The sequence below is a fragment of the Pocillopora verrucosa genome, chromosome 12 (assembly GCF_036669915.1).
Source record: "Pocillopora verrucosa isolate sample1 chromosome 12, ASM3666991v2, whole genome shotgun sequence".
Classification (NCBI taxonomy): domain Eukaryota; kingdom Metazoa; phylum Cnidaria; class Anthozoa; order Scleractinia; family Pocilloporidae; genus Pocillopora; species Pocillopora verrucosa.
The window spans coordinates 20,100,001-20,127,836 of NC_089323.1; the positions used below are offsets into that span (position 1 = coordinate 20,100,001).

Here is a 27,836-nt window from a genome sequence, read left to right on the forward strand (position 1 = left end):
TTTCTTTTCGTAAGTCACACACGGGAAAGAGAAGGTTTACACTTCTAATGTTACAACATTTACGAGCGTTATGCAGTGAAGTCCCAACAATTTGTCTCTTCGTCTTCCGTTTTATTTCAATCCATCCATTTTTATTACTTTATTTGCGTCTATTCTTTGTCATGCTACACTCGTACGCTCTGACTAGTAAGAAGTATAATGGCTATCTTGAAAACCACCTGTTTCTGTATTTTATCAGTGCGCCGGAATTAATAATCTCTATAGCCTGTGAGCAACAGCGGGCCTTGATTACTAGCTCTGCAGGACGTGTGTTTCTCTGCCCGAGGGCAAGATTCGAGACGAATCAGGAAGAGGTTCGCCGGGAGTTCCCAGTACCAGATCCCTTGCAGACCTTCCACCGTCCCGTGTCGCTCAAGGCCTCAAACCCCTCCCCCCTCCCCCCTCGGGCAAAGAAACGCTCGTCCCGAAGCACTAATAATGACCACCCGCTTGTAGTTTAATCAGAAGCTCTGTATAATTTTCTTTGCACCGCAACATCATTATGCATATTCTCCATATTGTTCTCTATACATTTCGTATGTTCTAAAAAGGAGAATTTGTAAAACCATCAAGAACTTCGTTAGTTGCTGATCATTTCCTTGATTCTCCTAGCTTAAACATTTGATTCAAGGGATAGATTGTAAAGAGAAATTAGAACCTTGTCACTCCTAGGGATTAAAGGGTTATAAGAGTTGAACACGTCGATCTATTTTTGATTAACTTATTAATTAACTATTTCTCGATTGTTCAGTCCTCAATGAAGGTCCAACAGACATCACAAAGGCAAACAATTGTTAGGAAATCTGTACCACTTGCTATTATTATTTAGTCGCGAAACAAAACAACAGGTACAAAGGAGATTAACTTCTCTTATAGATTAACTTATACATAGCAATACTTTTTCCATGCACAACAAGGAAGGAAGCACGCAGATGTAAAGCCACGAAGTTGCAAGGGTCGAGTGCACCTGTCCAGTGTTTTCAACACAACTTGGAAACCTCTCAAAAAGTCCTTTTTAAGACTTTCCTAACCCTTTAATCCCTAAGAGTGACCAGCACATAATTTCTCCCTACAATACTGATCATCCCATATTTAAACATTAAACATATTCTCCATACTGTTCTCTATACATTTCCTAACGTGCTGGTGAGGAGAATTGGTTTAACAATCAAGAGGTTCTTCGGTTGCTTATCATTTCCTTTATTCTCATGACCTTAATGTTGGATTCATGGGTCGTATTGAAATGAGAAATTAGATGCCAGTCACTCTCAGGGATTAAGGGGTTGATAAAGATATTCCGCTCTGATTCTACAGGTTAACATGTCTTCCAAGGAATGCCTTTCTCCTGGATGCACCACTAAATGGACTATTTCTATAAAATATGTGGCCAGATGTGACAACGCCCATTCATTGGCAATTGTTTTATTGGCTATCAACTATAGACGGTATCGTCCTTCGCTAGTATTGTCCCAGGAGATCTCTCGTTATATCCTTAATGGGCCAACAACAGTAATCAGGAACAGTAACGCTCTGACTTGAACTATTGACGCCTTACTCTGAGATTCGCCGATGTAATCACAACTTCCTCTAAAGCATTGTCTTCTACACTGCGTAGCAAAACACTTCATCTTACAGACTCCTCCCAGGCACATCTGATCACACTTGTCCACCCCCCTGGTGCACTCCATCGTACAGTTTGCACAGACCTGGTTACACGCGGGTGACGAGCACGTGATCTGTTTACACCTGGCTTTCCATACGCATAACTGTGAACAGAATTTACTTGATCCACAATTCATGTTACACTCACCGAAAAAACACTTCTGCGCACAAGCGTTTCTCCCTAAATGAAAAAAAAAAAAAGACAACGCTTTAAGTTTAAACCCCTTAAACCCTAAGAGTGACTAACATATAGTTTCTCCTCACAATAACACACCTGAACCACACATTAACGTCACAAGAATAAAGGAAATGATCACCAACGAAAGACGATCTTGACTGTTAAACAAAGTCTGCCTGCCAGTACCAAAGGGTGAACCCTCTTGCTTTAAAGATCTAAATCTTAATTCCTCGCACTGTCTACTGAACATTTCTAGTTGCTTTGGTACTGAGAATTTGGTGTTGAATCAAACGATATTCCCTGATTGATTATTTTATTTCCTTCTTGTTGCCTTTCTGCTTATGAATGAATTGATATTGTTAGGAGATTTCACTTGGCTTGGAAAAATAAAGTTTGGTTACCAGAACAATCCATCGCAGGACACGAAGAGAGAATATGACACTTTTGAGAGCAGCTTGAGAAAGAAGTTGTGTCCACCATGTCGCATGTGCACTTGTTGAAGTTGCAAGTCTTCTGGCATAGATTTTGATTAATGTGGCCTCCAGCACATTTTTCCTCAGCTCGTGAAAACGTTGCAAACATGGTCACCAGCACCACCAATAATGCTACAGCTGTCATCATTTTCTCCAACATCCTATGAAAGTAAAAAAAGTTAATGGTTTTTCGACTATTAATGATAGAGAATAATTGTTCAGATAATAACAGAGATTTTTGCTCTCTTATTGGTCGAGGATTACGTTGCGTTTTATATTTCACCCCCAAAATTTAAATATAAACTGCCCGCACTAACTGCGATTCGTTTCTTATAGTTTTAGTTAACTTTATCTCTTTTTCAGGTCATGTAATTAATTAAAGGCCATCAAAATCGAGGCGCGTGCTAATGAAAGCGTTTAATGATATTGCGTTTTGACGGTATGGGGCCGTAGGTTAGGTAAATTGTGATATTAAAACCAGAAATTACATATTACACGTTGGAAAATGCTTCTTCCTCTCTTATAAGACTTGTATACTAAATTATACACTCTTATAATACTAAATTAAAGACGGGAACACAGCTTTAAAACCGACAATAATGGTAGGTAAGCCTCATTTCCCTTTGTTGTCGGTCTTCAAAGCCGATGCTATCACTATAGATAGAAAATAATGATGTCTTATTGAGCTTCTTACGATTTAAATTAAAATCCATTCAACACAAGGTGCCATTCGTGACTCCTACTGTTTTGAAAAGAAATTATGCTTTCCACTTTCTCTGCGGTGTTTAATAATTAAGAACTGAAGGAGTTGCTTGGCGGGGAGATAACACTGTGTAAGGTAAATAAAAGAAAGTGGAAATCTATTTTTAAAATAAAAAAAAATCTCAGCTCCTTTATATGTAATACATAGTATTCGGTACTGCTAAGCTCAATCTAGCAAAAATGCACTGAAAAGGAAGGCCACGTAAACACGAAGTAAACAGAGGAAGTTAAAAACAATCTTATTCATAAAACTTATATTCTGATATAAAGATTATTTAAAATCCGAGGTGATGCTGAAATTCTAAACCATTCCGTTTCCTTTCGAAATAAGGAAAAGCGCAAATGCAGTAAGAAGATTAAAGGCTTATTTCCCCGTTCAACTAAATGAAAAATACACACACATCTGTACAAACAAAAACATACATATAGCGATGGACATGCTGAGTACTGAGACTACCGCACTTCTCTAAACGCCACATTTTCTCACCACGAAACTGAGTCTTGAAATATATCTGTAAATATTAACTTAAGTCTTAAACACATCGCATTCACACACTTTTAAAATGTACGTTGAATATCTTTATGAGCTGTGAGAGCCATACTCTCACATACAGTGCCTGAATGAATATTATAAACATTGAGACGCTTTTACTTACATGCACTATTAGTTGCTTCAGATTTCCGCTGCTTTTGCACCCCTCTCAGATTTTCCGCCCGCGTTTTCTTCCTTAAAGAACAACAGAAATTTGATTTGGGAAAAAAAAAACGCGCAAAAATCTACCTATCTCGTACAATTGTCCACAAAAAAGTCAGAAGATGAAATTTCTACAAATTACATCCTAAAAAGTTAATTTGTATAGATATACCTCACGACCAACAACAAAATTGAAAACTGATAAATTATTTATCAAGGATGACTTTCGTCAGAACTTCCACAAGGTTCGATTGATGAGAAAGCTCCCATTGGTTTTATAAATTGTTTTATCTCTTTTATTAAATTTCTTGCGGTGAAGTCTTACCTAAAACGCGGAGTATTAAGAGACTTCTACGAGCTAATGACTCCAACCACTCAGTGCTTTTTTGTCATTCTGACGGCAGTTGATGATTACATAAGACTTACATATATTCCGAAAATTTTCCGTTCACAAAATAATGACAACGGCCTCTCACTTTTACAGCCTACAGATAAAACAAACCAGTGATGGTCACATTTACTAACATTATAGAGAGATTGGTGTTATTTTTAATAAATAATTATCTCGCTGTCTCAGCCATTGATTACAGATTACATTTACACAGCGTTTCATTTTCCTTTGCGATAAATTCTTACCATTATTTTGACCTTTAATTATACCTTTCGAACTCTGCGTTTGCAAATTCTTTAAGTAACTCGCTGCTTTTATCTCAGACTCATGGAAAAAAAAACAAAGTAATTCCATTATCTTCCGCCAATCTTGACTTTTTTTCGCTGAGAATTTGTATATACACAATTTTTTGCACTATATTACTTCGAGCCATAAAGCACACGCGCGTAGCTTGCAAGCCGGCTCTCACTAACGCGGCGATATGAGCGGCAACGCGTATGAACCAGCGAGCGATGTGCGCGCGCGAAAGGTCCGCGAGGGTTCAGGAACGAAAATGAATACCAAGCTCACCCCTCCCTCCTCATCACTTTATGTCAAAAACCCCAGTGAGACATTTTACGGAAAAAAAATTGAAGGGTATCCATACAGTTTTCCGACAATTATAATGTGCTGGCCAGATTAAAGTCTCCACATATAATTTTTTAAATAAACCATTAATCATGATGCCGCTAAAGGAAGTGCTGGTTACCCTTGTTCCCTTCCAAAAAAAAACAGTTTGAAAACTGGCCTTGAAGTTTCTCAGGGGAAGCGTTCGATGCCCTACTCATAACTTTAAGCAACCCTCATCAAAGTCAGATTTGTGGCCAATCAGAAATTGGAATCAAATCACGTGCGTCGAAGTGACAAAATAGGCCAATCAGCGATAAAAAGTAGATCACATGATCTAGGGAGAAAACAAAGCGCGTAGTTCAAAAACTTCACTCCCTGAAAATCAATTCAAGGCACAATATTCTACTGCACTTAAATCTCTCACTTACTCGCACCTTCGCTGCCTGAACTAAACTATCAGGAACCTAAGCAGGAAGTTTAAAAGAAGCGACAGAAAATACAGAATCACAGGTTTGTGTTTAAGCATTTTCATTCCACTTTTCAAACGCTGAGGCAACATTATTGTTCGCGTGCGGTGTAGAGAAAGTTCCGAGTACTTTCAAACCGTAAAATTTAAATATTACGTTCGTAAGTGTTTGTTTGTCTTGAAGTATGCAGCAAACAACTTTCTTTATTAACTTTGTGTAAATTACTTTTTTTTCTTCCAGGTTCATGGGGAAAAAAAAAAATTAATTACTCGGTTTCTTAGCGCCTGTCGAGATGTTGTTACCAAACAAGAACAAAGTGCAGAGAAAACAACGTAATTAGGTGAGTGTTAAAACATTTCCTTGTTTAGTATACATGAAATTTGAATTAAAGGTAGGTTTTATTCGGGATAAAAGTTTCTCCCGTGGAAAAATTCGAAAAAACTTGGTTGAAGTTGAAAAGTCTGGGCAAACATGGCCCGCGAAAGCGGCGCGTTTGGCGCGTAAAGGAATGAATGACTTACAGAACTCGTGTTCCAATTGTGAATGGGAAATAATCATTTACAATACTTCGCTAATTAATCTGACTTCAGAAAGTGAACTTTTTTTCAGCAACGACTGTTTGAATATAATTTCATTTATACCTCAAACAAATTAATAAAGAGAACTAACCCTAAGCAAGTCTACACCTGACTTTCCGCTTTGAAATTGAATGTATTGTATCAAAACGTCATGCAACAACATCACTGGCCTGAGCATTTTTGTTTTGTCCTGCATTAACGGAGAGATCTGATAATTATTCGTCGAGTAACAGCCCAAGTTTTGTAAAAAATAAATTACTAACTCTCCCTCATCAAGTGTAAAGTTCTTAAAAAAATTTCCGCAATCCGACAAACGACCACTTGTAAAATTTTATTCGAATTGACTGCACTCGGCTTAGTATTAATAGTCAATTCACACTTTGGTTAAAGCTTATTTCACTATGTCAACCGTGATTTCGACTGTCTATCAATAACTATCAAAGAACATTATTTTCGTAGGAAAAAAAATAACACAACAATTTTTAGCTCCACCCGCAAAGTTCTAAAAACATTTCCGCTAGACCACACGCAGTGAGCTTAGCGATAATAGGTGAAAAAATACATGATAATGTTGTTTTTCACTGAATTTTTCAACCAAAAAGAATTTAAGAGAAATGTAAAAGAAAGAAACTGGTTAGATCAATATTTTTATTTGATTTTGTTTGATTTTGTTTTCACACCTACCGAGGAGCCCTTTAAAAGACCGCGGTATTTTTCCTTTTTAACTTTTCGCGAAATCTCTAAAGAAATACAAATTTGGCCTGCTCAGCCTTTATCTCTGTTCTGGAAAAAAAACCATCACATTCTATAAAATTCATGATGTACGATAAGTCACCAAATGTGATCACATCTACACTTTTTTCCTTTCACATTTTTAAGCAGAAGTAAACGTTCATTATCCAACACTTCAAGTGTAATTTGATGGGTTGTAAATGATCCCAGAACCTCATTTTCATGATATCAATAACAAGTACGTGAGAGAAAAAAGGTAACTTCACAGATTATCCTCGCTATTCCCTCAACTTAAACAGCCTGGATACTAGTTTTTCTTTTATGCTTATTGATATTGTAAGGAGAAATTAGATGTTGGTCACTCTTGAGGCCAAAGGGTTTAGCAAAATAAAACATTTTTGAGGAAAAAAAATTTTTTCACACGAAGACGATGCTTCTCCTCACAATTCAACAACACTATCTATCAAAACGAAGGTAAACACAAACAATTCTCCCTTCTAACTTACAAGTAAAAGGGTACAGGTTAAACAGAGAAATTACTTATCACACCGTGAGAGTTAAAGAAATAATATACAAACAATACTATAAAATTTGCAATTTTAGAAAAATCTCTGACCAGCCTTACCTGGCTTTTGGCTGATAATCCAATCAACTACCTCCAGTTCAGATCCACACCCACTTCAGATCTACATCCACTTCCAACAGTCCAGTCTATTCACCAACTCTGGTGGTTAAGCTTCAGTCTTAAAGACACGATACAGGTCACAACAGGTCAGAAAATTCCCTGTGGGTTTGGTGGAACTTCCGGCAGTCTTGTCCACTCACCTTTCTACTTCAACTGCTTCCCAACTTACACTTCACAAGTCAAGGCTGACTCCTCCCAGTTTGATTCTGATGAGGAAAACATGAAGATGTGGGGAGTTGGACTGTTTGAGAAGATGAGACTACATGTCAAGTTTCTCTTCACTCCTTTCCAATGTCTGCTGCATCTTATTACATGTATTTACTCTGATGATCATCTGGGAATGAGTCGGTAAGAAGACCCTGATGGAAGACAAACACAACAGGTCAGACAATTCCTTGTAGGTTGGGCAAGAGGGACTACTACATAGTATGCTGGTTGAACCTTATTTTAAATTTCCGACAGAAGTCTGTGAACTTCTCATTCGGCATAATTTAACGTAGTTAGTGTAGTTAGTTGGATCCCCTGGGATTGGCTGGGCCTCCCTTTTTTCCAACCCTTAATTTTAATTGGGTTCCTTTTCAGGTATTTTCGGCTTTGGTTAGGTTTCGGCTTAAGGTTTTTCTTTCTGCAACTTCGGCCTTGATTCTACGTCAAAACTGGATCCACAACACACATCCTTCAGGACTACAATGGCTCTTTAACGATGGACACCGACATCGACTTTCCGCGCTGGATCTCCCTGCTTAGTCGCGCCTAAAAAAAAACAATTTTATTATGTTTCACCTGATAGCAGCACTTCCATGAACTGCAATCTAGTGAAGCATTTCCTACCAAATTTAACCAAAATATTACTGCGGCAAACCATTTTGGCCAAAGGTTCAACCAGATATTAATTAGGTCATTTAACTGGAGAAGTTAAGCCATTCAACTAGGAAGTGTGCTCATTTGCTACTTCTATCATGTTTAATGGTTTAACTCCAGTTGAAGCCGAATGTTGAGGCTTCATTTAGTGGGAAATAGTAACTGCATACATCAGCTTAGGTCACAAAGAAAATAAACTAGGCTAATTATCAGCTGTATTTTGACAGCATAACAGCTGTCACTCCAAATTATGGGCCAATGAATGTCAAAAATATGATACATCAATTAACATCTGGGAGCAAACAAGGAAACACAAGGAAGAGAAGGGAGAGTTTCAAGAAATGGCCCAGAATCAATACTTGCTTTTAAAACATACATTAGGCCAATTCTTTTGACAAGTCAGCTTACAAGCTATCACCAAATTTTGCAAAATCAATTCTTCACTCAACATCCCAGCCTGATGTGTACAGCAACCAACCCTTATAAAGGTAGGGCAAGGTCTCCGAGACGTCACCAGGTGGGTGGGTTTTATTTTCTTTTCCGAGTTCGGCTTTCGGCTTGAAATTCACTTCGGCTATTAATCCGGCTTTCGATTTCAACACCAGGTGGCATCTAATTTATTGTATAAAGGCTTGGTAACGACCTTGACTCGTTAGCTAGCCACCCTCTCACATCATCTGGGGCACCATGAGTGTTCTAATCGGGGTGTCAACATTTACTGACACAGAAACACTTGAGGTTTCTACAGATGCTAAATTTTTCATTTAGGAAAGCGCATCCCACCCTTATCATTAACTAAGGATTCATGTAATATTAAGAAGAAAAATAATAAAATCGCAAAATTCTGTGTGTTTGTGTTATTTTCCTAAATGTCAAATACGCTTCAAATTTTATTAACATAACATTATTAACCCCAGATTTTTTTCAGAAGGAAGGTAGGTGCTACTAACATCATTTATTTCAGGATTTTTTAGGCCCATTTTCGGGGGCAAAGTTGCATCAAGACTAATAACACTGATTACACCTACAAGCACTAAGCATGTCAATTACATCTTTCGAAAACAATAAAACCACAAACTTCTGTGTGTCTGTGTCATTTTCTCAATGTTCAGTTAAACATTAAGCAAAAATACTATACTAAATAAATATCTACATTTCAGGACTACTTACAACTCTTATTTCAGAAACTAAAACAAGCCCATTTTCGGGGGCACATTTGCTGTGAGGTGGTTGAAGGCGCCTTCCTTCCTTTGAGAAACCATTTCAAGTCCATTTTTGGGGACAAGTCCATTTTCGGGGACAAGTCCATTTTCGGGGACAAGTCCATTTTCGGGGACAAGTCCATTTTCGGGGACTAGCTTATTTTCGGGAGCAAACATTTCAACTTTCGTAAAAATGAAAATACTAACCTTTACATATTCCAGGAAAGATGATGTAGCTCATGATCACATGGACCAGTAAAGAAAGATGCAAAGAAAAGAACCCTTTTCATCTCAAGCTCATCTGGTAAGTTCGCTTTGTGTGTAAACATAACAACGTACATTCTTGGCTTTTCAGGTCATCTCTTCAGTGAGATCATCAACACCGACAAGGCTGTGGAAAAATAAGGTAAAACACATCAAAAGTATAAATTTATAAAAATTGTAACAATTTTACCTGCGCACAGAAATTTCAGATTTTAAACCGTTCCACCCCCTCTAGGGGTGAATTGAGTAAAAAGTGAATTGACATAGAACAAAAAGCAAGTTTTTCAGAACATATTGCTGAAGTATAAATTCTATCTACAATAAAGCCAAATTTCAAGCTTTTTTGGGGGCATAAAGCCACTAAAGCAAATTCAGTGACTGAGTCATCAACAGAGACTCCATCATTTATCTTTTGGACAAAACAAATTATATAATAGGGCATCATTTGCAAAAAGGTCAAGTGCATTTGGAATGCTGCTGTAGGAAATCTGTTACTTAACCCTTGTGTAGTTTAAATCCTACTAGGCACTTCCAGCTGGAAAGAAAATCGTTAATTTGGATACAACAGAACAGCTGTTCACTACCCACATCAAGCCAGCTACTGCACCTACAAAAACACCAAGTCAGTTATCTGGATCAAATGCAAGTAAGTGAAGTCAGTCATGTATCACCACCCTCCACCTTGTCCTTCATTCCAGCAACAAAACTTAAAGCCAAGAAGCAAGAACTGGGCTATTTAGTCCTTCACTTCAGCCCCTGGAGAAGACAAACCAAACTTGAGGCTAAGAGACAAGAAGTGGAATCTTCAGTCCCTCACTTCAGCCTTGATGGAAGACAACAATGCTTGACACTAGGAAGAGAAACGAATATTTAATCCTTCACTTCAGCTCCTTTAAAAAACAACACAAATTGAAGCTAAGAGACAGACACTGGAATATCAAGTCCTTCACTTCAGCCCTTGAGAAGACAAACCAAACTTGAGGCTAAGAGACAAGAAGTGGAAGTCATTTCAGCTCCTATAGAACACAACAATGCTTGAAGCTAAGAGGTACAAACTGGAATATTTAGTCCTTTACTTCAGCTCCTAAAGAAGACAACAAAAATTGAAGCTAAGAGGCAGAAACTGGAATATTAAGTCCTTCACTTCAGCCCTAGAGAAGACAAAAACAAAACTTGAGGCTGAGAGACAATTAAGAAGTGGAATCTTCAGTCCCTTATTTCATTTAGTCCTTTAATTTATTTCAGCTTCTTTAGAAGACAACAAAAACTGAAGCTAAGAGGCAGAAATTGAAATATTTAGTCCTTTACTTCAGCTCCTATAGAAAAAAACAAAATTGAAGCTAAGAGGCAACAATTGGAATATTAAGTCCTTCACTTCAGCCCTGTAGAAGACAAATAAGATCGAGGCTAAAAGACAAGAACTGGAATCTTCAGCTCCTATAGAAAAAAACAAAATTGAAGCTAAGAGGCAACAATTGGAATATTAAGTCCTTCACTTCAGCCCTGTAGAAGACAAATAAGATCGAAGCTAAAAGACAAGAACTGGAATCTTCAGCTCCTATAGAAGACATCAAAAATTGAAGCTAAGAGACAAGAACTGGAATATTTAGTCCTTTACTTCAGCTCCTAGAGAATATAATAATATTTGAAGTCGAGAGACAAGAACCAGAATATTGAGTTCTTTACAACATATCCTATTGAAGACAAACAAGACTTGCGGCTACACGGCAAGAACTGGAATCTTAAGTCTTTTCTTTTATCTCCTATGGAAGACGACAAAGCTTAAAGCAAAGAAGCCAGAACTGGAATAATTATTCAAGGCAAGACCTGCAATATATAATCCTTTCTTTCAGCTCCTAGAACAGAGAGGCAAGAATTGGAATATTTACTCCTTTACTTCATTTTTTAAAGAAGACAACAAGACTGAAGCTTCCAGGCAAGAAATGGAATATTTAGTCCTTTATTTCAGCTTGTAACAAAGACAACAAGACTTAGAGCAAAGAGGAGGATCAGGAATATTTGGTCCTTCCCATCAGCTTCCAAAGAAGAAAACTCTTGAAGCTATGCTTTGCTTCAGCTCCAATAGAAGACAGAGCAGATTTGAAGCTAAGAGGCAAAGCTTGGAATATTTAGTCTCTACCTTCAGCTCCTTTAGATGAAAGACAAGACTTGAAGCTAAGAAGCAAAACTTCAATCTACCAGTTGTTGCATTTGGTTCCTACCTGAGGGAACAACACCAAAGTATTACAAGAGCAATTTATGGAACTTCCTGGGATCTAGCTCTTCCTCTTATATCCCTACCTGCAACTCTCTCCCTAACAAGAATCTGAGGTTATCTCCCTTAATAACTGTAACTATGGTCTGCTAGAGTTTCGCCGTGATAGACTCTATCTTCATGTTCTTTATTTAGTTCAGCTTTCTATATCTTTGCCAGTGTGGAATTCAATTCCATTGCTTAGGAGCTCTCTCTTATGTCCTTGTATGTGTAGCAAAGTGGAATCTTTTGTCTCTTGTTTCAGCTTCTATAGAAGACAGCAACACTTGAAGCTACAAGGCATGAACTGGAAAAATTACTTCAGCCATTATAGGATTACATTACTTAAAGTTGAGAGAAAACTGGAAAATGCAGTCCTTCCCTTCAGCTCTTATTGAAACACAACTTGAGGCTAAGAGACAAGAAGTGGAATCTTCAGTTCCTCATTTGAGCTTCTAAAGAAGACAACAATGCTTGAAGCTAAGAGGCAAAAACTGGAATATTTAGTCTTTCACTTCACCTCCTAATGAACACAACAAAACTTGAAGCTAAGAGACAAGAACTGGAAAAATTTAGACCTTCATTTCAGCTCCTAAAGAAGACAACAAGACTTGAAGTTAAGAGACAAAGTTCTTCACTTCAGCTCCTATAGAAGACATCAAAAATTGAAGCTAAGAGAAAAGAACTGGACTATTTCATACTTTAGTTCATTTTCTATTGAAGACAACAAGAATTGAAGCTACCAGACAAGAAATGGAATATTCAGTCCTTTACTTCAGCTTGTAACAAAGACAATAAGACTTGAAGCAAAGAGGAAAAAAACAGGAATATTTAGTCCTTCCTTTTAGCTCCTAAAGAAGAAAACTCTTGAAGCTACAAGGCAATCAATGGAATGCTTAGTCCTTCACTTCAGCTCCACTAGAAGGCAGAGGAAATTTGAAGTTAAGGGGCAAAGCTTGGAATATTTAGTCTTTCTCTTCAACTCCTTTAGAAGACAGACAAGACTTAAAAGATAAGCAAGAACTAGATTATGTTGACCTGAACTTTACTTCCTAGAGAAGACAAGACTTGAAGCTACGAAGCAAAACCTGGAGTTCCCAGTGGTTTCATTTGGCTTCTACAAAAGGGAACAACACTTGAATATTATGGAACTTCCTGCAATGTAGCTCTTCTTATGTTCCTACCTACAACTCTTTCCCTAACAAAGTTTCCAGAGTCTGAGGTTATCTCCCTAAGTAACTGGAGTTCCCAGTGGTTTCATTTGGCTCCTACAAAAGGGAACAACACTTAAATATTATGGAACTTCCTGCAATGTAGCTTCTCCTATGTTCCTACCTGCAACTCTTTCCCTGACAAGGTTTCCAGAGTCTGAGGTTATCTCCCTTAGTAATTGCTAACATGGTCTGCTTGAGTTTCACCCTGATGAACTCTATCCTTGTGTCCTAATGTTGATGTCATCTCTGGCATTCCCTTCTTTACTTCCGCCTCCTATATATTTGCCAGTAAATAATAAAATTCAATTGCTTAAGAGCTCTCTCTTATGTTCTCATATGTGTAGCTTACTTTCAAGGGAGCAACTGATGACAGAGCTTAATGCAAATAGAGAAATGAGCTTCCAACTTAAGTACAGTGAGCCAACACTCACAGACATCAGTCCCATAAAAAAAATCCACTCGAGCATCAATAGCATGCACATGTATTTTCCACACAACTGAGTCCTTCGAAAGGAATAAGATAATCCAGTTAAGCTCTGAATCAAGAAACAAAGACTTTTTCTGAGATCAAGCCTTGAGATGTTTACAGATTCATTAACCAGTACCTTGGATATTTTTATAGTTCTTCAAATGAGTTCTTAACAAAGGAACAACAGACTGAGGCTCAGAAGCAAGCACTTATAAGTACATTCTTCACCACTTAGCCTTTAGTAGAGAATTTAAAGACAAAAACAAAAAAGAACAAGTTCTTGGGAATCAGTACACAGCCACCAGACTTCATCAACATCCTGTCTTCAGCTTTTATCCCCAACAACCAAATGAAAGGTTACAATACAACAATGTGATTGTTCAACACTGAATATCATCAGCTAAAGCCAATCACAGGTATTACATCAAGCAAAGTTTTCCCTTACATTGATGTTCCACACTGTCACATTAACACTCTCTAATTGATCACGAGGTTAAACTCATTCTCAGTAAACAAAATACTTCATTTTGAGCTGTTTTAATTTTCCACAAAGTGGACAAGAGCTCCACTACCAACTTGAGCAACCATCACAAAGACCTTCACCAAGTTCAAAACCTACCTTACATTCCAAGCACTCCTCTTTTTAGGTGCTGCCATGTTTCATCCCTCTGAGCCAAAGAGACATGTAATAGAAATTTGTAAACATAGCCATGCATATCTGCGTCTGGTTTAGTAGTGAGTCACTGAACCCCACTCTCTTGCTAGCAGAGTGCTCTCTCTTTTAATCCAAGTCATGTGCTTTCATCCTGATCCACAATGCTTATCCACAAAGTGGACAACAATTTTACTTGTTTCTTGGGCTTGATCTTTATAACAAAGGCCTAAAACAATTTCAAAGGACACTTCTATGATTATGGATCTCAGCATAAGAACTGCAACACAGTTTCCTATCATTCTCTTTCTCAGCATTTGACCTGGTAAAGGTTCCAAAACCTACTTTACATCCCAAAATTTTCTCTCTCAAAGCACTTATTACAAATTGCTTCCATGTTTCATCCATATGAGCCAAGGAGACATATAATACCTACATGTATTTGCATGCATAGCCACGTCACCTGAATCTTGTATGAGAGTATGAGTCACTGATCCCCACAATCTTATGGGAAAAGTGCTCTCTCTTTCTTTATCTACCAATCACATCCTTCCATCCAAATCCACATCACTTTCTGTTGCTTGTTGTGTTTTGTTGTTTTTTATTTTCTTTTTGTTTGGATGATTCTAATTATGTCAGCCACATGGAAACCACACTGGGCAAGCAGACTTAGGTGGGTAGATGACTACAGCATTCCAACAACCTCTTATGTGAATTGACAGCCTCTGTACATGCAACAAAGTGTTTTGAACACTCCAATGAAATTTCCATTTGTGCACCAATGAAAGTATTTCTTGAGGAATTCTTAACAACAATTTTAAAAGTTTTCAAATTCCCAAAATTCTTACAGTTTACAGAATGACCTTTACTCATAGGAAACACATTCCTGAGTGACAATTTTTTGTCCTGTTGGTCAAATTAATTATCATGAAACTGTCTCTGCAGCTCTCCCTTCCATTGCTGAAGTTTGAAAAAAATTCTTGCAATCAAAAAACAACTGTACTAAAGTTTTCATAAAATATATCAATTTTCACCTGGCATTGACATCTGTTAATTACCATACCTGACTTAGTCCTCAGGAAATGGTCCACTTCCAGTTCCTCCAGTCTAGTCACCTTCCTTCTCCAACTGCTTCCCAACTAACACATCACAAGTCAAGGCTGACTCCTCCCAGTTTGATTCTGATGGGGAAAACATGAAGATGTGGGGAGTTGGACTGTTTGGGAAGATGAGACCACATGTCAAGTTTCTCTTCACTCCTTTCCAATGTCTGCTGCATCTTATTACATGTATTTACTCTGATGATCATCTGGGAATGAGTCAGTAAGAAGACCCTGATGGAAGACAAACACAACAGGTCAGACAATTCCTTGTAGGTTGGGCAAGAGGGACTACTACATAGTACACTGGTTGAACCTTATTTCAAATTTCCGACAGAAGTCTGTGAACTTCTCATTCGGCTTAATTTAATGTAGTTAGTGTAGTTAGTTGGGTCCCCTGGGATTGGCTGGGCCTCCCTATTTTCCAACCCTTAATTTTAATTGGGTTCCTTTTCAGGTATTTTCGGCTTTGGTTAGGTTTCGGCTTAAGGTTTTTTCTTTCGGAACTTCAGCTTTGATTCTACATCAAGACTGGATCAACTGCACACATCCTTCAGGACTACAATGGCTCTTCAACAATGGAAACCAACACCAATTCCTCCATGCTGGAGCTCCCTGCTTAGTTGCGCCTAAAAAAAAACAATTTTATTATGTTTCACCTGATAGCAGCACTTCCATGAACTGCAATCTAGAGAAGCATTCTTACCAAATTTAACCAAAATATTACTGCGGCAAACCATTTTGGCCAAAGGTTCAACCAGATATTAATTAGGTCATTTAACTGGAGAAGTTAAGCCATTCAACTGGGAAGTGTGCTCATTTGCTACTTCTATCATGTTTAACAGTTTAACTCCAGTTGAAGCCGTTTGTTGAGGCTTCATTTAGTGGGAAATAGTAACTGCACACACCAGCTTAGGTCACAAAGAAAATAAACTAGGCTAATTATCAGCTGTATTTTGACAGCATAGCAGCTGTCAGTCCAAATTATGGGCCAATGAATGTCAAAAATATGATACATCAATCAACATCTGGGAGCAGAAAAAGGAGTCACAATGGAAAGGAGACATCGTAATATAGTTTCAAGAAATGGCCCTGAATCAAAATCAGCTTTTGAACCATACATTAAGCCAATTTGTTTGACAAGACAGCTTACAAGCTGTCACCAAATTTGGCAAAATCAACTCTTCACTCAACATCCCAGCCTGATGTGTACAGCAACCAACCCTTATAAAGGTAGGGCAAGGTCTCCGAGACGTCACCAGGTGGGTGGGTTTTATTTTCTTTTCCGAGTTCGGCTTTTGGCTTGAAATTCACTTCGGCTATCAATCCGGCTTTCGATTTCAACACCAAATGGCATCCAATTTATTTTAAAACAGCTTGGTAACGACCTTGACTCGTTAGCTAGCCACCCTTCTAGACCATCTGGGGCACCATAAGTGTTCTAATCGGGGTGTCAACATTTACTGACACAAGAACACTTAAGGTTTCTGCAGATGCTAAATTTTTCATTTAGGAAAGCGCATCCCACCCATAACTATTATAATTTATCTAAGGATTAATGTAATCTTTTCAAAAAAATAAAATCACAAAAATCTGTGTTTGTGTCATTCTCCTAAATAAATTAGCTACAAATTACAATTAACAGAACATCACTAACACCAGATTTTCTTTTCCAGAAGGAAGTTAGGTGCTACTAACACCTTTTATTTCAGGCTTTTTGGGCCCATTTTCGGGGGCAAAATTTTTCTCTACTCGTTACTTTTCTTTTAGCAACTTAAACAAGCCCATTTTCGGGGGCACATTCGTTGTGAGGTGGTTGAATGCCCCTCTTTCTGTTTGAGAAATCATTTTAAGTCCATTTTCGGGGACTAGCTCATTTTCGGGAGCAAACATTTCAGCTTCAGTAGAAATGACAATACTAACTTTTTACACATTCCAGGAGTGATGATATTGTAGGTGATCACATGGACCAGTAAAGAAAGATGCAAAGAAGAGAACCCTTTCCAACTCAAGCTCTTCCTGCAGATGGTAAGTTAGCTCTGTGTGTATACCATGATAACTGCATGTAGGCTTTCATTTTTCAGGTTATCTCTTTAATGAAATCAGCAACACTCACACCAAGCAAAGGCTGTGGAAAAATCAGGTAAAACTCAAAAAAGCATAAAAATAAATGGTAACCATTTTAGCTGGTCAAAGAAAATAAAAAAAGAGGAACCAAACAGGCAAATTTCAAACATACCAACATCCTAAAAGGGTGAATTTAGTAAAAGGTCAGAGTAGAAATTTCATTTACGAGACAAATTTCAAGGTTTTCTTTTTTTTTGTAGTAAGCTTGTAGAGCATTAATTCAGTTATGGAGTCATTAACAGAATTTCATTCATTTTCTTTTTTAACACTCCAAATTATATACACATGTACTGAGTTCATAGGAGCACTGTCAGTAGGAAATGTGTTACTTAACCTTTGTGTAGTTTAAATCTTACTTATAGGCACTTTACAGTTACAAAGTAAATGGTTTGCTTGGAATACAACAAAGGCTGTACTTCCCACAACATGCTAGCCTACTGCACTTAACAAAACAACCAGTCAATTTCTTTGGATCAACTGCAAGAATATGAAGTCAGACAAATATCACCTCACGCAGTAAGACCTGGAATATTAAGTGCTTCACTTCACCACTTGAGGAAGAAATAAAGGCTTGAAGTTGAAAGGCAAGACCTGGAATGTTTAGAGAAACACATTCCCCCTTGATAAAGAAACAAAGGCAAGAATTGAAGTATATGGAGGTACATGTACACATCAGCTCTTAACAGACTAGAAGCTAAATGGCAAGACCTGGATCATGGAATACTAAGAAGTATGAATTCACTCTTTATGGAGAAACAGAGGCTTGAAGCTAAAAGACAAGAACTGATGCATTTTGAACTTCCATGGAAGGTTACAAGGTTTGAAGCTTGGAGGCAAGATCACGAAAATTTGGTGTTACTCATCAACTCCTAATGAAGAAATAAAGGCTTGAAGCTAAAAAAACAAGAATTGGAATATTTAGTCGTTCATATTTTCAGCGCCAATACTGAGAAGACACTACGATGTGAGGCTAAAAGGCAAGAACTAGAATATTTAATCCTCCAATTCAACTCCTATGGAGGACAAGAAGATTTGAAGCAAAAAGGTGAGAATTTGAATATTTAGTGCATCACATAACCTCTTGATGAAGAAACAAAGGCTTGAAGCTAAAGGACAAGACATGGAATATTTAATCCTTCAGTTTAACTCCTATAGATGACAACAAGACTTCACGTTAAGAGGCGAGGACTAGATATTTAGTTCCCTATTTCAACTACTATAGAAGGTTACAAGACTTGAAGCTAAGAGGAAAGAACTGGAATATTAAGTCTTTCATTTCAACTCCTATGGATGACGACAAGATGTGAGGCTAAGAGGACAAACTGGAATATTTTGGCCTTTGGTTCAGCTCCTGTAGAGGACAGCAAGACTTCCAGGTAAGAGACGAGAAGTGGAAAGCCTAGTGGCTCCATTTGGCTCTTATAAAAAGGAACAAGACTGAAGTATTACAAGATATATCTGTAAACCTTCCTGTGTTTTAGCTCCACCTGTATGTCCCCAACTGCAACTATTTCCCTAACAGGGTTTTCTAGGACCCAAGGTCTGATTAAGTCTCACTGTAATAGACTTTATCCTGTCTTTTCAAATATGTTGATTCCATCCCTGGCATCTCTGTCTTTCCTTCAGCCCTATTAATCTTTGCCTGCATAATATACAATTCTATGGTTTAAGATCTCTCCAATATCTCATATGTGTGGATCACTTTCTTCCTGCGCTACCACTGATTTTACACATTTAGTTGTTCATAAGCAAGGGAGCAAGTGATGACAGAGCTTATTGTGGAAATAATTAAATAACTTCTGACCAAAGCACAATGAGCTATAAACTCAAATTAATGTACACGGCAGTCCCAAGAGGAAAAAAGTTAAACCTACCCAAGCACCGATGGCATGTACATGTATACCACCACACCTTTCATAAAGATATAGAAGATGTTCAGGTAAGAGATGTAAGCTCTAGCAAAAGAAACACAGCCTTGATTCAACAGGCAAGACCAGGAATAATTTGAGGTTCACTTACATTCTTCAGTTACAAGATGTAAGCTCTAACAGAAGAAACACAACCTTGATTCAACAAGCAAGACTTGGAATAATTTGAGGTTCACTTACACTCTTCAGAAAGAAACAAAGGATTGAAGCTAAGAGACAAGATCTAGAATGTTTACAAGTAAATGTCACCTCTCAATCAGGAAAAAAAAAAGGCATGATGCAAACAAGCAAGAACTGGAATATCAAGTGGTTTGGTTCAGTGAAGAAACAGGCCTGAAGCTAAGCTAGCGATTCTCAGCTATTAACCCTTTACACCCTAAGATCAGTATGCATACTCTCCACACTGTTCTTTATACATTTCCTAAGGTGCTGATGAGGAGAATTTGTTGGCCAATCAAAAGGTTTCTTCCCTAGTGACCATTTCCTTTATTCCCATGACCATAATGTGAGATTGAGGAGTGATGTTGTTGGGAGAAATTAGATGCTTGCCACTCTAAGGGTTTAAAGGGTTAACAAAAGAAAAACAAACTGAAGCTAACAAGCAAGACCTGTATGTGTATATTCTCCACCACTCAAACTGACACAGGCAAGTTTTTGGGAATCAATTCACAGCCATCAGACTTTGTCAACATCCTGTCTTCAGCTTTTATCTCCAACAACCAAATGAAAGGTTACAATACAACAATGTGATTGTTCAGCTCTTCATAACAATCAGCTAATGCCAGTCACAGCTATTGAACCAAGTAGAGTTGTTCCCTTTCATGGCTATTCTACACTGATATCTCAACACTCTCTCACTGACCATGAGGCATGAGGTTTTAAACTCATTCTTAGTCTGCAAAATACATTATTTTAAACTGTTTTTCCTCAATGTGGACAAGAGCTCCACTTGAGCAACAATCACAAAGGCCTTCAACAGCTTCAATGGATATCTCTAATACGGATGTCCATGGCCTTGTCATTTATCTTGAAGGAAAGGTTCTGAAACCTGCTGTACATCCCAAGCACTTCTTTCAAAGTGCTGACATGTTTCAACCCTATGAGCACGAGAGACAACTATAAAACAAATTTGCATGCATAGCCACACTGATCTGCATCTGGCTTAACAGTTTGTCACAGGGTCCCATTTTTTTGCTGGTAGAGTGTGCCCTCTTTCTTTATTCAAGGGTCATGTGCTTCCATCCTAATCCACACTGCTTATTCAAAAAGTGAGGAAACACTTGCAACTTGGACTTGATCCTTCTAACAAAAGCCCACAACAACTTCAAAGGTCACTTCTCTGATTAAGGATATCAGCACAAGAACTACAACAAAGTTTCCTATCATGCTAAGTACTTGACCATATAACTGTTCCAAAACCTTCTTAAAATCCTGTTATGTTCTCTCTCCAAGCACTTGATGAGCCAAAGACTGAGACATATAATACAATACAAGTATTTGCATGCATAGCCATGCAGATCTCCATCTTGTTTGAGTATGAGTCACTGATCCCTGCTCTCTTATACGCAAAGTGCTCTCTCTTTCTTATATACAAGTCACATGCTTCCATCCCAATCCACATCACTTTTTGTGGTTTGTTTGTTTTTTATTTAATTTCATGTTTGTCAGGATGGTTCAAAAATTATCCTAGTGGCACAAAAATTGAGCTTCATTGGGGTTCAATACCACCAAAAGAATTTAAAAGATAATAAGGTCTGGTTAAAAGCTTCACAATATGGCATCCAACTTAATACAATTTGGATTCATGTTTTGCTGTTGGTATAGGACTAGGTTGGTACCAAAAGTATCTCTTGCATTGGGATTCAAACCCAAGACAGTTGATGAGAAAAAATTTTAAAAAAGAAATAAATCGGAGATATTTTTGTCTCAATGGGATTCAAACCCATTCACCTAAATGCTAAATGCTGTAAGGCATGACTGTGCACTTATGCAACTGTAACTAGGTCAGAACTAGAAAATGGCTGCTGAAGAAGATAGTCAACAGGCCAGACAGAGGTCAAAAAGGGATCAATCCTCACAACATCCAAACATCAGCCACATGGAGACCACACTGAACAAGCAGACTTAGGTGAGTAGATGACTATAGTATTACAACAACCTCAAAGGAAAAATTCCCTTTGTCAAAGAAGAAAGTTTTTCTGGAGGAATTCTTCACAACAATTTTATAACTTTTCAAATTCCCAAAATTCTTATATCATATCCCAAAATATAACTGAATAATCATATATTCATTTTTAGCCTCTGGTATTGACATCTGTTAATTACAGTACCTGCCTTAATCCTGATAAAATGGTCCACTTCCAGTTCCAGCAGTCCATTCCAGTCCAGTCACCTTCCCGAGACAAGTCAAGGCTGACTCCTCCCAGTTTGATTCTGATGAGGAAAACATGAAGATGTGGGGAGTTGGACTGTTTGGGAAGATGAGACTACATGTCAAGTTTCTCTTCACTCCTTTCCAATGTCTGCTGCATCTTATTACATGTATTTACTCTGATGATCATCTGGGAATGAGTCAGTAAGAAGACCCTGATGGAAGACAAACACAACAGGTCAGACAATTCCTTATAGGTTGGGCAAGAGGGACTACTACATAGTACGCTGGTTGAACCTTATTTCAAATTTCCAACAGAAGTCCATGAACTTCTCATTCGGCTTAATTTAATGTAGTTAGTTTAGTTAGTTGGGTCCCCTGGGATTGGCTGGGCCTCCCTTTTTTCCAACCCTTAATTTTAATTGGGTTCCTTTTCAGGTATTTTTGGCTTAGGTTAGGTTTCGGCTTAAGGTTTTTCTTTCTGCAACTTCGGCCTTGATTCTACATCAAGACTGGATCTACTGCACACAACCTTCAGGACTACAATGGCTCTTCAACCATGGATACCAACATCAACTCTTTGACGCTGGATCTCCCTGCTTAGTTGCGCCTAAAGAAACAATTTTATACTGTTTCACCTGATGGCAGCAATTCCATGGACTGCAATCTAGTGAAGCAGTTTTGACCAAATTAAACCCAAAAATTATTACAGCAAACAGTTTTGGCCAAAGGTTCAACCAGACATTGACTTAGTTAATATATATGACTGGATAACTTAAACCATTCAACTGGGAGGTGTGCTCATTTGCCACTTCTATCATGTTTAAAGGTTTAAATCCAGTTGAAGCCGCTTGTTGAGGCTTCATTTAGTGGGAAATAGGGAACTGCACACGCCAGCTTAGGTCACAGAAAAAAACAAGTAGGCTAATTATCAGTTGCAATTTGATAGCATCACAGCTGTCAGTCAAAATTGCGGGCCAATTTATCTTGAACTTGATTATCAAAACATCATGGATCAGACAAGGAGTCACAATGGAGAGGAAACATCATGTTAGTCTTAAGATATGGCCCAGTTGAAATTTTTGCTTTCAATTCATACATTAAGCCAATTATTTTGACAAGTCAGCTTACAAGCTGCCACCAAAAAAATTGGGAAATTAAATACTCTTCACTCCCATAGCCAATCACAGAGGCTTGATGTGTACAGCAACCAACCCATACAAAGGTAGGGCAAGGTCTCCGAGACGTCACCAGGTGGGTGGGTTTTATTTTCTTTTCCGAGTTCGGCTTTCGGCTTAAAATTCACTTCGGCTATAACTTCGGCTTTTGATTTCAACACCAAATGGCATCCAATTTTTTTATTAAGGCTTGGTAACGACCTTGACTTGTTAGCTAGCCACCTTCTAAACCATCTGGGGCACCATGAGTGTTCTAATCGGGATGTCAACATTTACTGACACAAGAACACTTGAGGTTTCGACAGATGCTAAATTTTTCACATAAGAAGCGCATCCCACCATCAACTATAATTAAACTAGGGACTGATGTAATAATTCAGAAAAAAATAAACAGCAGCAACCTGTGTGCGTGTGATTTTTCTTTACAAAAGTAGCTAAAAATTAAATAATATCTTTACTAATATATTTACTTTTCAGGGTAAGTTTACTAACACCTTTTATTCTAGCAGTTCCGAGCCCATTTTCGGGGGCACATTTGCAGTTTGATGGTTACATAATATAACAAAAGAGTGTCACCAAAATAACAGATTTACTGTGTCTTAAGAATGATGTTCATCTAAACAAAAAATAAATAAAAAAACAAACCTGTGTTTCTGTGTGACTTTCTTAGAAAATAATAATTACTAACAACTGCCTCTTTTCAGGAGTAGGGTAAGTGTCATTATTTCAGGCTAACTTAATTAATTCTTTTTTTCAGGACCAGGTAAGTGTACTAACAAAATTTACTTTTATTAGCAGCTCCAAGCCTATTTTGGTTGTACAGTGGCAGTTTCATGGTTTACTATTCATCACACCATCAGTCTCTTAAAAATAAATAAATTTTTTTTACTAATATCATGTTACTAATCAGTATGTTCTCAAACTTTTATTTTAAACAGCAAAAAAGGTGAGTGGTACTTAAGTCTCTTATTTCAGTCTATCTCTTATAAAAACAAGGTAAGTCCACCAAAATGTTTACATTAGGAACTCGAGGCCTATTTTCTAAGGCAGATAGCTCGATTCATAGCAGGAAAAGGAATTCAAACCACAAACAAATGTACAAATTCTTAATATTTTTGCAGCTCATACACAGCTCATTCACAGCCTCTTCAAAAGGTAAGTAAGCTAAACTTTTATGAATACAGAATGCAATAACAGCTTGAAATCTTTTAATTAGTTTCCAGGAAATCTGATCATTCGAGAGCACCAAAAGTTAGCCAGACAGAATTCATAGATCATATCCAGGTAAGCATTTAACTCCAAGAAGTGATAAACATGTAACTTCTCCCAATAATATTAGTCTATACATTATCCAGCAAACAGGTAAGGAGAATACTAAATCTTATTAGGTAGAAATTGTTCAGCAAATAAACTCAAAAACCTCTGATACGTTTTTACCCTTTAACTCTCAGATCAAATTTGTAATTCTCCTTACTGTCAACCATACACTTCTAATAATGTTAGTTGAGATAATTTAGCATCAGATCAACTAATTATCCCCAAATTGACTGATATATTTTTTTATTCTCATCAATGGTATATGAACATTGTACAGAGAATGGTGTATAAATATTGTATAGAGAAATTCTGTCTTGATCACTCGTGGGAGTTAAAGGGTTTAATACAGACTGCTTGAATCCTAAATTATTATTCATCTGGTTTCACCTAGGAAAACTAAGTGTGAAAATTTTGAGTGTCAGCAAGATTGACATTCCAAATTATTCAAAATAAGTTACAAACATTAAGCACTACTAGTACTACCTTCTTCATAACATTAATATGATCTGTTATTTCATTTTTTTCAGCTTGTACAAATGTAACTACCAATGGCTAGAAAGGAGATATTTAAATATTAATAAAAAGTAATTTATAACAGAAAATGGCCAACAAAGGTTGTGTAATTAATAAAACATTATGTGATGAAAACATTTTAAGCAACCTTCAAACCCAGAAGGTTTAATCACCATAGCATAGGTTCGGGGAACATGGTCCCCATTTTTCCCCATGTGGGGTTTTTGGGGTTTACATGTCCGGCTGTGGTGCAATTACTTATTCCACCTTAAAATTAGTGTTCATATTCTCCCTACTTTTTCCTTGACTTTTCCAATGGCATTGACCAGGAGAATTTGAAAAACAGTCGAGAGCTTCCGTAGTTGGAAATCACTTATTTCATTTTAATGAGCTAAATGTTTGATACAACATTAATACTGTAAGAAATAGTTGTAGATGCTAGTCACTCATTGTAAAAAGTAGCCTTAAAACTCTCTTCAATATGTTGTTCAATGTAATACATATTTCACCTAGACAAACAACAAATCTTAAAAAACTTGCATTTGATTTGAAGTAACTTTTTTGTTCCCAAAAAAGAGCTTTGACTTGAATTTAAATCAAGGTTGCTAGAAATTAAAACATGACATTTCAAAATTTGTATATTTTGAACTTGGAACATTCTGAGCTCTCCAGAATATGCTCTAAAGCTGACAACTTAACAGCTAACCTTTTACATCACTAATTGCATTATTACTAAAGGAGAAATCTGAGTGTTCCAGGGTTGATTTTAATCCAAATTTTAAATTTTTTTTTTTTTGGGAAAATGATTCAAGTCTCAGCTCATTGCAATTTTTTGAAGTACTTAGTTAATGTTAAGATTTCTCAATCCACATCCTTTAAATTTTTTTTTTAATTCTAAGATTTGTTGAAAAGGTTTAATAAATGACTCCTGTAGTAACACTGTATGTAGTTATCCAAAAGAGCATGTTAGTAAAGAACTGTGCTTTTGAAAACATGATATTGCATGTAATTTAGAGGTTGTCAGACATTTAAGAGAAAATGTTGAGGAATGTTGTTCCCATAAAATTTTAAAACAGACTGATGTCAATGCTGAAGTGGATTTGAGACAACTAAAATGTTTGGGGTGGAGGGTAATTGGGCAGTGGAGGGGTGGTAGTTTAAGGACTGAGAAAGGTATTGGAAGGGAAGGGTACCATTGTGGGTGGAGGTTTCACAATGGGACTATGACTGAGGGGGATCAGGGGAGCTGGAGGAGGGAGGTAATGTGTTAAGGTGGGTAGGGATTGAAAGGGTTTGGGTTTGGGATGAAGGCAGGAAGGGTACAGGCTAGGGTGAGGGTCCCAACCTGGTTTAAGGGGAACAAGGTGGTTGTTATGGTGTTGGGAGGTGGCTGTAAAGTGTTTGGCTGGAGTTGTGGTGGGCAGTGAGCAAAGGTTCTATTTGGGAATAGGGTTGAATGTTTGAGTTGTCTCAAGTTCACTTCTGTGATTTTCATCAATCTGAGATTTTTTTAGTCGCTACTGGCAAATTTTTTCAAAACATACCATTCCCAATTCTTTCAAGGAAATTGGCACCTTGTTAAGTACAATTATTTTTAGTTTTCTTCAAGTAACTTTCAGTCTTGGTAAATTAAAATGTTGTTGCATGTTTTTCCTTTAATTCATGAGATGGAAAATGATAGTTACATACTGTCGTGTTATTTAATAAAGTAAGATTATGACAATTAAATCAAATTATGTCTTTGTGGTTTTTTCATGACCCTTAACTTTCCCTTCATGTTTTAATCCATAGAAACATCACCACACTCATTTTAGAGAGACTCAAATGTACTGAAAGGGCTGGGGAGGATTGAAGACAAAAAATTCAAATATCAATTCTGTCAGTTACATAAATGTATGTATGGGTAATGACATGATTTTGAGTGCAATTTGGTGTTAATAAGCATGAGTGAATTTTTCTAAGACAGCATAACTGCACAAGCCTGTAGTTTTACAACTTTGCACTAGTGTTACATGAGAAAGCACTTGTTTTTAGCCAATCAGACAAAAATAATTTTTTCATGTACATTATTAGAAGTGTTATCATCAAAATAAGGGCAGTTCTGGAACACACTGTTGAGGGCAATGGCAACCAACCCTTTGTAAATTTGAGTGGAAGGAAAAGCCAATTGACTCCAAATTCATAAGCTAGGGTTGTCCATTATGCCAGTTACTACCATGGCAACTGGCTAATTACACAGTAAGCCATTGACAGCTATTCCCTGGTTCAAAACATTCACTTTAAAATTAGTTCAGTCCAACGTGAGCAATAAGATGGAAAAAGTAAAAGTTATTTTAAGCGATGCCATAAGCTTAACTGATTGGTGGTCGCCGTAAAAGATGTCAGACCCTTAAATTTATTGATTAGGTTAATATTGCTTCGGATAAAGTTAACTTGCACTCAAGAATTCCTAGAGATTAAAATTAAATCGATCATCTAAAGTAACGTCTAAGGGAACTTTATAATCGCATGGGGATTTCCCTTAAATGCAAATGATTGAGGCACTCGAGCGCATCCACAAAAGAAGTAGCGCGTGGATATTTTACACCTTTTGTTATGATGTTGATAATATTAAGAGGCAGAGACCTCTACTGATCAACAGGTTACTACTTCTGCGCATGTTATTTAAAGTGTAGCTAAACAAGATGTTAATAGTCTTACCTGTGATCATGAGCTGTCTTGCCCGCATCAAAACAAGCTGAATCTGTCCTAGCAAGCGAGCGAGGTGCAAAGTAACCTCTCGAGTGCATTTCACGCTCTTTTGGTAAGACTTCGTAGACACACTATCCCACTCGTTGCTTTTGACACAAAGTAGCTTAAAAAGAAATTAAGTTTCGAAGATAAATTAAAGGAAAGGACCAATTTCTAGCCACTGCAGCATGCATGCCAAAATCAGGCGCCATATTGACTGACGCGCAATTAAGCTGGCGATCCCAGAAGCACTAGCAGATTGACAAGTAATCATGGTATGGGTTACTTACTTGCATTAAGCCGATTTCTTTTTAAATTTCCATTTTTTACCAAAAATTCGCTCTTTTAACGGCAAACTACAAGCACGCCCACTGGCCTAACTATCA

At 37.4% G+C, this 27,836-nt stretch overlaps 1 protein-coding gene across 11 annotated transcripts; it reads right to left on the reverse strand.

Annotated features, from left to right (window-relative positions):
* Nucleotides 1-27,662, reverse strand: LOC131783422 (uncharacterized). 11 transcript variants are annotated; one of them, XM_066159104.1, is made up of 12 exons: nt 27,421-27,662; nt 21,672-21,927; nt 17,210-17,414; nt 15,250-15,520; nt 14,154-14,911; nt 13,187-13,339; nt 9,541-9,724; nt 7,411-7,629; nt 7,211-7,328; nt 3,771-4,293; nt 2,281-2,513; nt 1-1,882 (listed from the first exon to the last, which is right to left on the reverse strand). In XM_066159104.1, coding segments are annotated over exons 10-12 (594 nt in total). In that variant the 5' UTR covers nt 3,773-4,293; nt 7,211-7,328; nt 7,411-7,629; nt 9,541-9,724; nt 13,187-13,339; nt 14,154-14,911; nt 15,250-15,520; nt 17,210-17,414; nt 21,672-21,927; nt 27,421-27,662; the 3' UTR covers nt 1-1,523. The 11 variants fall into 11 exon arrangements, with proteins under 11 accessions (XP_066015201.1, XP_066015204.1, XP_058956151.2 ...); XM_066159107.1 differs by having other exon boundaries at nt 3,771-3,841; nt 4,235-4,293; nt 7,211-7,629; XM_059100168.2 differs by having other exon boundaries at nt 3,771-3,841; nt 4,134-4,293; nt 7,211-7,629.
* Nucleotides 27,663-27,836: the final 174 nt, after the last annotated feature.

What these genes read in the sequence shown, in the direction of transcription:
- LOC131783422 (XM_066159103.1), bottom strand. An exon ending in TCCTGCGATGGATTGTTCTG is followed by an intron (nt 1,883 to 2,280) that starts GTAACCAAACTT and finishes TTTTTCATTTAG; the next exon opens with GGAGAAACGCTTGTGCGCAG.